Consider the following 11,188-nt stretch of genomic DNA (forward strand, 5'->3'; position numbering starts at 1 on the left):
ATATCATACGATTTACTTTATTATTTAATTGCATATTATTTAATATCATGAATGTGAGTGTGAATGGTTGTTTGTCTATATGTGCCCTGTGATTGGCTGGCTGGCCACCAGTACAGGGTGTGTAGCCCGCCTCTCGCCTCTAGCTGGGATAGGCTCCAGCACTCCCCCCCCCCCAGCGACCCTCGTGAGGAAAAGCAGTAGAAAATGAATGAATGTTGTGCAAAGTAAGGGCTGGTTACCATGGTGGTACGAGTGGAGCTAAGGTGTGAGAGAGGAAGAAAGCGTGGAGGGGTTGGGTTGAGGTGCACATTCTTCGGCAAGCGAGGGTTGACCCGACGTGCCTGTGGGCGGGCGTTTGTCATAAATTAGCAAGTCACATGTGCGATGACACAAACAAGGGGGGGGGGAGCTAAGGAGATAGGAGACGAAAACGAAGCGGTTGGGGTTAAAAGGGAACGAGGGGAAGAATGAAGGCGTAAAAGTGATTCTTTCAAGTCCTAACGTGCTTAATATCTTATGTGAGGGCGAACCAAGCGCTTGCTTTCTCAGTGTGAGTGTTGGAACACACACACACACACACACACACACACACACTTGAGCATGAGTCATTGCGTGGCCGTGAGTGACAATGACTACGTTCTCTTGTACAGTTTCCCAGCCTCCTGCCAGCAGACGAGTCGCCTAACATCCTGATCTGAGCCCACACGCTTTGTCTGTTCTGTCTCATGGCAGCGATAAAACATATATTATACAGGATTATCTTCCAAGGATCCACCCTCGGCCATCTCTGTGTGGAGTTTGTATGTTCTCCCCGTGCATGCGTGGGTTTTTCTCCAGGTACTCCGGTTTCCTCCCACATTCCAAAAACATGCTAGGTTAATTGGCGACTCCAAATTCTCCAAATTATTTCCTAGCTAACCTTTTGAGTGTTAAGCTGCTGTGTGATGAGTTTTGAGTTCGTTGGAAGACGACACTGTGATGCAGACTGTTCTATTGGTCAATGACATCGTGCGATTTCCAACAGGTTAACATTGTAGACGTCAAGTGGTTAGCGCGTAGACCTCACAGCCAGGAGACCCAGGTTCAATTCCACCCTCGGCCATCTGTGTGTGGAGTTTGCATGTTCTCCCCGTGTATGTGTGTTTTCTCCGGGTACTCCGGTTTCCTCCCACATTCCAAAAACATGCTAGGTTAATTGGCGACTCCAAATTGTCCATAGGTATGAATGTGAGTGTGAATGGTTGTTTGTCTATATGTGCCCTGTGATTGGCTGGCAACCAGTCCAGGGTGTACCCCGCCTCTCGCCCGAAGACAGCTGGGATAGGCTCCAGCAATAATGAATGAATGAAATCAAAATAATGAGATAAAAAATTGAAATTATGAGATTAAAAAAAAGTCATAATAGTGAGAGTCAAAATTATGAAAAAACTATAAATATTATATGAAGTCAAAATAATGAGATGAAAAAAGTGGAAATTATGAGATTTAACATCATAATTATGAGATAGGATGTCATAATAATGAGATTTAAAAAATCATAATTACGAAATTAAAATCTAAATTATGAGATGAAAAGTCTTAATTATGAGAAAAAAGTCAAAAAAATCAAAAAGTACTCCGGTTTCCTCCCACATTCCAAAAACATGCTAGGTTAATTGGCGACTCCGAATTGTCCATAGGTATGAATGTGAGTGTGAATGGTTGTTTGAATATCTGTGCCCTGTGATTGGCTGGCTGGCCACCTGTCCAGGGTGTACCCCACCTCTTTGCCCGAAGACAGCTGGGATAGGCTCCAGCTTTTCTCCAAAAACGTACCTGTGTTTCCTCCTGTACCACCCGGTACTGCTCCTTCCACACAGACATCTTTGTGGCTTCGTCCTTCCTCAGGGCACGTTCTTTCTTCAGCTCCGGGCTCCAGAAGGTCTTGATGGAGTTCATGGATGAGCTCAGCTTGGACTCCTTAGCATCCAGCTACGATAAAGTGACATTATAGCTTCATCTCAGATTGTATTGTATTTTTTATTTCACACCAAAAAAAAAATGGCCGACAAAAGACCGATGGGCAAGGGAAGCTCAAGTGTTCTTACGTCTCTGCGGAGGAGTTCATTCTCTCTCAGGACTTCTCTCAGCTGGGTCTGCAGATCTGTCATGGCGCCCTCCCTCACCTGCCAACCCACGGACACAAACATTAGCTTTGCATGAAATAAGAAATGTTGCTTATGTAGAAAAAAAGTGGGCGGTATCTTAAAGAGGTGATGACTAATATTGCAGAGCCAGTGGGAGGTTTTAGAATTTGAACGCTTCTTATGCTCCTCATCGGATGCCATTTTCCAGCTTTAGCGCTCTTACATTCCAAACGGGATGAAAGCAAAGCATCACCTGTCTCATGGAGTGCGGCACGGTGGCAGCCAACGGGGTCTGGCCTTGTCCCTCCCCCCCAAACGCTATGGCGTCACTGGACATGACTCCACCGCCACCTGAGTTGATGTTGGGGCTGCTCCCTACGAAAGCAGACCGCACCCCGTACGGCACCCTCGCCCCGGCCCTACCCAGAGTCATTGTACTTTTGGGCAGCGGGGGGTTCAAGCCGCTCCCAAGGCTCCCCAAGCCGACTGGGTCTTCCGCTCCGTCTGTGAAGTACAGCGGACCCCCTGTGGCGTAAGCGGCGTTGAGCGACTGGATGTTCTCCATGGATAACGTCTTCCCGGAGCCGGTGAGACCGCCGCTGGCGGAGCTGCTGCTGCTGCCGTTGCGGCGGTGTCCCAAACGTGGGGAGTGCGGGAGGCGCGGGGAACGTCCAGGGCTTCCCGAACCGTTACCGTTGGATGCCACGACGTCCAGTTTGGAGACGGAACGGGAGCTTCCGTACATAATGGAGGAGTAAAAATAAAAAATTAAGTAATAATAATCCAAGGAAGCAATTCGTGTCCTAATGGGTGCACTCGTGTAAAAGTGTTCAGCTGTGGTGAAAACATTTGTCAGTGGGGTCTTCTTTGCTGTTATGCAACGTTATGTGACCCTGTTAGTCTTCCACTGGAGTTTTTCTTCACACTGCTGTGATGACTGTGAAGGCAGCCCACCCAATAGGCAATCAGCGAGTCACCTATGGAGGAGGAGAAGGAGATGAGATTACATTTTTAGTTCTATACACGATGCATCATCACTAGGGTGTAAGAAAATATCGTTCCACAATACTGTATCGATATATCGAAACGTATGATGTTGATATTACAAAAGTAGTATTGTGATTCATTTCATTCATTTTCTACCGCTTATCCTCACAGGGGGTTGCTGGAGCCTATCCCAGCTGTCTTCGGGCTAAAGGCAGGGTACACCCTGGACTGGTGGCCAGCCAATCACAGGGCACATATAGACAAACAACCATTCACACTCACATTCATACCTATGGACAATTTGGAGTCGCTAATTAACCTAGCATGTTTTTGGAATGTGGGAGGAAACCGGAGTACCCGGAAAAAAACCCACGCATGCACGGGCAGAACATGCAAATGCCACACAGAGATGGCCGAGGGTGGAATTGAACCCTGATCTCCTAGCCGTGAGGCCTGCGCGCTAACCGCTCGACGTCTTCAATGTTAACCCGTTGGAAATGTCAGGATGTCATTGACCAATAGAACAGTCCGCATCGCAGTGTCGTCTTCCAACGAACGCAAAACTCATCACACAGCAGCTTAACACTCAAAAGGCTAGCTAGGAAATAGCTAGAGATGGCCGAGGGTGGCCTGGTACCTAACCCTGGTCTCCTAGCTGTGAGGTCTGTGTGCTAACCACATTGGAGATATAGTGTAAGCAAATTGGGGCGTGTACAATAGATTATCTACAGGTCAACAAACACAGTCTACTATCTGTGCCGTCAAGTGAAGCATTATTATTATTATTATTATTATTATTATTATTATTATTAGCAATTATTTGTTTTTTATGGGTTCCTCCCACATTCCAAAAACATGCTAGGTTAATTAGCGACTCCAAATTGTCCATAGGTATGAATGTGAGTGTGAATGGTTGTTTGTCTATATGTGCCCTGTGATTGGCTGGTGTAATTCAGTTTTTCCAGGAAATAATCTTTAACTACAAGAAAAACGAAAAAAAATATCGCCTTGTTAACAGTATCGTGATATATCGTATCATATCGCCAGATTCTTGCCAATACACACCCCTAATCATCACCTTTACACTCTAATGCTTCGAAATACTGTGACTGACATTTGGGCGTCCGAGTGACCCATTGGAGTGTTTTGGCCTCAATGTCGAAAATGTCGACTCCAAAGCCCCCGCAGCAGCAGCGTGTGAGCAATGCATGCTTCCAACTGCGCTCATCTTTGGCTGGCGAGATGCTAACTTGCAGCCAGCCGTGTGAGCGCTCTGCAGAAACAGGGAGCCATCTGTGGCGTTTTCCCTCCGGGGGGCGGGGGGCCGTGAACCCACACCTGGATATGAGGCCGGCACGCACGCACACTGTACTGACATGCAGCCAATCAAATGAAAGCACGCAGACTGATAGCATAAAGATAAGTTGACAGATGCACATACATGAAGAACTCAGTGGCCCACAGTTGACCATCGTGCTAATAATAATAATAATAATATAATAATGCTTCACTTGACGGCACAGATAGTAGACTGTGTTTGTTGACCTGTAGATAATCTATTGTACACACCCCAATTTGCTTACACTATATCTCCAATGTGGTTAGCACACAGACCTCACAGCTAGGAGACCAGGGTTAGGTACCAGGCCACCCTCGGCCATCTCTAGCTATTTCCTAGCTAGCCTTTTGAGTGTTAAGCTGCTGTGTGATGAGTTTTGCGTTCATTGGAAGACGACACTGCGATGCGGACTGTTCTATTGGTCAATGACATCCTGCCATTTCCAACGGGTTAACATTGTAGACGTCGAGTGGTTAACGCGCAGGCCTCACAGCTAGGAGACCCAGGTTCAATTCCACCCTCGGCCATCTCTGTGTGGAGTTTGCATGTTCTCCCCGTGCATGCGTGGGTTTTCCTTAGGTACTCCGGTTTCCTCCCACATTCCAAAAACATGCTAGGTTAATTGGACGACTACAAATTTTCCATAGGTATGAATGTGAGTGTGAATGGTTGTTTGTCTATATGTGCCCTGTGATTGGCCAGCGACCAGTCCAGGGTGTCCAGCGACCCTCGTGAGGAAAAGCGGTAGAAAATGAATGAATGAATGAAAAAATAAATTAAAAAAATTTAAATTTTAAACTAAAAAATAAACTATATTAGAAAGGCAGGAAGTGAACAAATGTAACAGTTACTGATTGTAAAAGTACCAGATGGAGGGGTAGGATTTAATAAGCTTTGCTTCTTCCTACTCCTTTTGGACATGTGGAACTGTGAACTGATTATGTGATGCATTCAATTGTAATCTGATGCATGTTCAAATGAAATTCAACCATTACCATTATTTTTGTCCGTAATGTGGGTCGGGGGTCAAGGGAGGTGTTCAGGGCACGTCGGGGAATATCCAGGACACACTGGTGAGACTATGTCTCTCAACTGGCCTAGTTTTATTCGCTTATACTGTAGCTGCAAATCACAGTAGACTGTCTATCTTGTCCCTTTCCAAGTGGCGGTATCCTTTCAGGTAGCCATGCTAGGAGCCTGACCCATATGCTGTACATGCTGGTTCAGAACATCTTTCAACTAGCACTATGAACTTCTCCTTCTTGTTATAAATCAATGAAAATGTACGTATGTTTTTCTGGACAAAAAACCCTACACTAGATCATTTCAAATAAACTATTAAGGGTCAGAAATTGATGGCTCGTGGACAGTGCTGGTGTCATTTTAAAAAGACAAAACTGAGCAGGATGTGCATCACAAGTTTGGGTGCATCATAGGATTGAGCAAAGCACATGACCGTCTGACACAAAAAGCAAAAAGCAATATTGTGAACAACACAAAAAAAACATTGTGTTGACATCTGCAGAATACTGTTTATTTTTGATGCAATTGAGACGTAACGCTTTTTAGAAGCGTACAAGTAATTCGATTTTGGCTTTGTGGCTAAGGACCCTTCAGTGGCATTCTTGCAAAGAGACAGCCAAGTGTCAGAATTAAAGACAAACACATGCATAAGTTCGGGTTTGGCTTATGCTTACTGTGTGACTCCATACATGCTGGAAAAAAAGCATCTTTTTTAACTTTATTGACACACAACGTTGTTCAACAGCGGCGCAAATGTCATCCTCTATCAGGTTACATATTGTTTATTTGCTGTAGACCTCATAAAATCTTAGAATATCACGCTCTCTTCCTGATACTCCACAAGTCTTTCTCTCCAGTGGCATTCCTGGAGGTGTTGCTCATGTTCTATTAATGTGACAACAGCACTTTCACCAATAAGACAACGCAATACCACACTATATGTCCACACACTTATATACATGTGTGAAATAATGTACCTTGTTTTGTTTTTTAAGTGCATGGAATTCAACATGAAGAGATTTTTGTGCATTTTGATTTCTTATATAATTGTGTTGCCTTCAAAGATACTGGGTTTTGCCGTTTAGTTTGTTTCAGAGAAGTTGAGTAATGGTAATGGTAATGGTTTTATTTCATTTGAACATGCATCAGATTACAATTGAATGCATCACATAATCAGTTCCCAGTTCCACATGTCCAAAAGGAGTAGGAAGAAGCAAAGCTTATTAAATCCTACCCCTCCATCTGGTACTTTTACAATCGGTAACTGTTACATTTGTTCACATTTTTGTTTTTGTTTTTAAATCACGTACCGACGTACCGGTACGTGTTTACATGTTTTCATTGTGTTTACCTTTTGTTTTTTTTTTCAGAGTCTTCATTGTTACATTTGTTCACTTCCTGCTTTCCAAATATTGTTTACGTTTTTTAATTTAATTTAATTTAATTACAAATTAAAAATGAATTTAATTATGAGTACCATCTGGTACTTTTACAATCAGTAACTGTTACATTTGTTCACTTCCTGCTTTTTTAAGGTTTTTTTTGTTTGTTTATTTTTTAATTTTTTGTCTCGTACAAAAGTACGAGGTGATATGACCATACAATGACATAATGGGTATCATAGTAACTGTCAATATAGTGATATAGTGATAGTATTATGGGAAAAACAATGATGACACTGATGACAAGCGAGCAACATGTGACTATAAAACCCTTTTTAGATTTTTCTTTTTTTTTTTTTTACAAAAAAAGAAGAACACCAGAGGACAAATGCCAAAAAAAATAATAAAAAATGGTTGGAAATGTTTTAAAATATGTGTGACAATACAGTTTAAATATAATAATTAGATAATGTAAAAAATAAATACAAAAAATTTAATATTTATAAATACAATATTTAAAAAAGTGTGAAAATATAATAATAATAATAATAAAAATACATCAATATATAATACAGCCTTTTTTCAGCCTACAAAAATTTAAAAATATCCCAAATTAAACTTTATCTTACTATGCTTGAAGCTAAATATAAATATATATATATATATATATATATATATATATATATTACACATTTCTAAGACGGTGAATAATTTGTTGAACGGAAGATGTCTGAGTGAGATAGAGATCTCACCGGCGTGATGACTTGTAACTTTACCTCCTCGGGGGGAGATAAGATACATGCGCGCACACAATATGGCTGGCAACACTGGTGATAAGCACCTGATAGCATCAGAGCCAGCCAGGAAGTGAACCACTCGTGGGTTCTATTCTGCAAACAACAAGAAGACGTATGTGTACTTAAGAATTAAGTAAATGCAGTAGAGTTCACTACGCAGGCTCATCCTGCAAAAAGGACGGCTGTGTGAAGTTGCCAAGCTAAATAAGGATGAGTTGAAATGTAGTATGGACATAAATAAATCCCTCAGCGTGAAATATAACAAACAATGTGCCAGAAAAATGAGTTTGGAGATGTGATTTGTGGAGGTTAAAAAAATAAAAGCAGCCATTCTGCCGTGGTTTCACTGCAATCTGCAAGAGGAAGCAAGTAGCCTGGCTCGGTGTTCCTGTAGGAGGAGCAAATGCATGGAGCTGTGGGAGGAAATCACAGCGTCTTTTTCCTCTTTTCTCTCTCCCACTGAGCGTTGCACAACACAGGCAGCAGATTTCACCTTCCCCGCCTGCATCAACACCGTGCTATCAGATTCACAGTCCATTTGCTTTGCAAATGTGTGTATTATCTGCGCGGAGAAGTGTAATGTTTGCACCGCTTTGGCTTTGTAGTGGCTCTGCAGATATGGTGGCTTTGTTTTTAAAGGGAAATACAACTTTTAAAATGGTAATTACTTCAGAAAAGAATGCTACGAGAAGCTGTAAACAAAAACAGGAAGCAGATATGGGGATGGAGAATCATTACACTTCATTCATATAATAATTAGCTTATAAAGAACATGCTAAACCTCCACTTTGATGGCAAATGCATGGTAAAAATAGCTAAGAACATGCACAGAGCAAGAAAAATGACTTTTATCTGCATGTCTGCACAATGCTAAAAACTTTTTAAGAAGTGTGAGGAGCAAAATAAATCAATGGAAGAGCTTGAGCAATAAACTCAAGACAATGCAAGTCTTTCACAAAAGCTCCTGTCATTTTGAGGATGACAGGACTAGCATGCCGCTGTCATGTAGCGGATCTTTCATTAGCATTTTTGCAGCAGATTCCCCGCTCCTGTCATATTGAGAACCTTTGACTTGCGTTTTCTGGAGGTCCTTAAAAAAATTTGCAGGAGATTCCTAAATACATAAGGATCTCTTATTAGCATTTTGCTAAAAAAAAAAAAAAAAAATCAGAACCCTACTGTCATATACATGACATTTAAATGGTAATGGTTTAATTTCATTTGAACATGCATCAGATTACAATTGAATGCATCACATAATCAGTTCACAGTTCCACATGTCCAAAAGGAGTAGGAAGAAGCAAAGCTTATTAAATCCTACCCCTCCATCTGGTACTTTTACAATCAGGAACTGTTGCATTTGTTCACTTCCTGCTTTCTTAATATAGTTTAAGTATTTTTGTTTTTGTTTTTAATCACGTACCGGTACGTGTTTACATGTTTTCATTGTGTTTACCTTTTTTTTTAGTTTCTTTCTTTGAACCTTTTGGTTTTTTTTTTGGAGTCTTCATTGTTACATTTGTTCACTTCCTGCTTTCCAAATATTGTTTAAGTTTTTTAATTTAATTTAATATTAAAATGAATTTAATTATTAGTACCATGTGGTACTTTTACAATCAGTAACTGTTACATTTGTTCACTTCCTGCTTTTTTAAGGGGGTTTTTTTTTGTTTATTTTTTAATTTTTTGTCCCGTACAACAGTACAAGGTGATATGACATACAATGATATAATGGGTACCATAGTAAGTGTCAATATAGTGATATATATACATATATAGCACATCATGACTGGTTGAAGACTCTTCATCCTTGTATTTAGCAAACATCAACTGATTGTATTGTTTCTTGAATTGGCTCATCGTTGTGCATTGTTTGAGGTCCTTACTCAATCCATTCCATAGTTTGATTCCACATACTGAAATGCTATGGCTTTTTAACGTAGTCCTAGCATAGAAGTGTTTCAAATGTACTTCTTCCCTGAGATTATATTTCTCCTGGTTAAATACCGGTTTCTGCAGCAGATTCATTATTTATAATAATTAACTGTTTTTAAAATTTGATGCTATTGTTTGACTTCATGGTACTACTTAGTATAAAATATGTTGAAAATGATCAACCTATAATAATAAGGAGCCACAATATGGACCTGGAAGGCAATAATGAGTCTCCGGAGCCACAGGTTGCCTCCCCGGTGATATAGAGGATGTTTGCCTTGAATTTTTACTTGATTCCTAAAACCAGCAGAACACTTCTACCACGCACTGTAGGCTCTCCCTTTAAGCCACCGAGCAGAGATTGGCGATACACTGGCAACACGTTATCTGTCGGTATTATGATGATTCTTTGGCCGTTACACCACAGGGAATGTGCATGCTAGGTTTGATTTCTGCACTAATGCTGGAAGTCAACTCCAAACAAGCCCCCCACCACCCCTACCCCCACCCCAACACGGCTGCTAAAGCTGAAAGCTCTGTTGCCATCAAATTTTAATTATGTTATTGGCGGTGTTCCTGGACACACGCACGCACACGCACGGGCGCGCACACACACAGGAAACGCACGATTTGACAAAACACTTAAAAAAAAACACACAAAAATAGTCCCGTGAAATGACAACATCCACGCCAAGCTCTCTGACTGACAGCTAACTTCCACTACTCACCGTAGCTTGTAACGGTTGTCAAATAAGCTCCGATTTGACAAGCAAGACGGTCCCAAAGGCGCCCCAAGCGGTTCCGAAGGCCCTGGTAGCGCTCGGCGGCGTTGTCAGACCCTTTTTGGCCGATTTTCCGTTCGCTATCCCCCGCCTGGAGCAGTCTTTCCTGGCCCCTTCGCTTCCCCCCCCCACCAAAGACTGCCAGCTCCTCCACAGGCGGCTTCCCCAGTGCGTCGCTCTGGTGACGTCATGACGTAAAGGCGCGTCCCCGAGACGTAGCCACGCCCTCAAGCACCACAAAAAGCCACAGCTCGCGCACAGCTGAGCTAGCTAGCTAACCGGTGTCCATTTTTGAATGTATAACTTTGCTTTGTTTTGGTAGTTTCAGTTTATTTGAGCTTTTCACAGCATTTAGCTAGGGATTATTCGGTGTAGATGTTAATGAATGTTTGTAGCAGCGCTGCTGACTTCAGCACAGTGATATGATATACCGCATTATTTACTATTGATGAGGACTCGGGGGTGCTATACCGGTGACCCGCGGGCCAAATCTGGTCCACGAATGACATCTGAACAGGGTATTCAGTTTGTTTTTCATTCATATTCAAGTACAACTTATTTCACAAATATTTTTTATGACTTTATTTGTGATTATAGTAGCAATATATGCCCATTTCACATTTATACACAATTTAAATGTATTATAAACAAAGTAAAAATAATTATAAAGGGATAAATCCGGTCCCTCAGTTCTTATATTTAAAAAAAAATGGCCTCCTGAACAAGTTGAATTGGTTTGTTGTAGGTGTCATTGTGACACAATCATGTATCTTTCCCAGACAGTTCCATGTCATTCCAACTTTGACACCGACAAGCG

At 41.7% G+C, this 11,188-nt stretch overlaps 1 protein-coding gene across 14 annotated transcripts in view; it reads right to left on the reverse strand.

Moving 5' to 3' along the window:
* Positions 1-10,503, reverse strand: part of LOC131132354 (ELKS/Rab6-interacting/CAST family member 1-like) — a 91,897-nt gene extending 81,394 nt beyond the window's left edge. For 4 of the 14 annotated variants that reach the window (XR_009130356.1, XM_058077908.1, XM_058077909.1 and 1 more), the window contains exons 1-4: positions 10,318-10,502; positions 2,380-3,103; positions 2,088-2,165; positions 1,816-1,971 (exon numbers count right to left, since the gene is read on the reverse strand). Coding sequence is in view for 9 of the 14 variants with exons in the window: in XM_058077908.1 (XP_057933891.1) it covers positions 1,816-1,971; positions 2,088-2,165; positions 2,380-2,871 (726 nt within the window). In the remaining 5 variants the exon portion in view is untranslated. Of the gene's footprint in view, positions 1-1,815; positions 1,972-2,087; positions 2,166-2,379; positions 3,104-10,317 lie in introns of all 14 variants that reach the window. The other 10 variants (XR_009130358.1, XM_058077913.1, XM_058077915.1 and 7 more) reach the window with 3 other exon arrangements.
* Positions 10,504-11,188: the final 685 nt, after the last annotated feature.

The sequence above is a fragment of the Doryrhamphus excisus genome, chromosome 7 (genome assembly GCF_030265055.1).
Source record: "Doryrhamphus excisus isolate RoL2022-K1 chromosome 7, RoL_Dexc_1.0, whole genome shotgun sequence".
Taxonomy (NCBI): Eukaryota; Metazoa; Chordata; class Actinopteri; order Syngnathiformes; family Syngnathidae; genus Doryrhamphus; species Doryrhamphus excisus.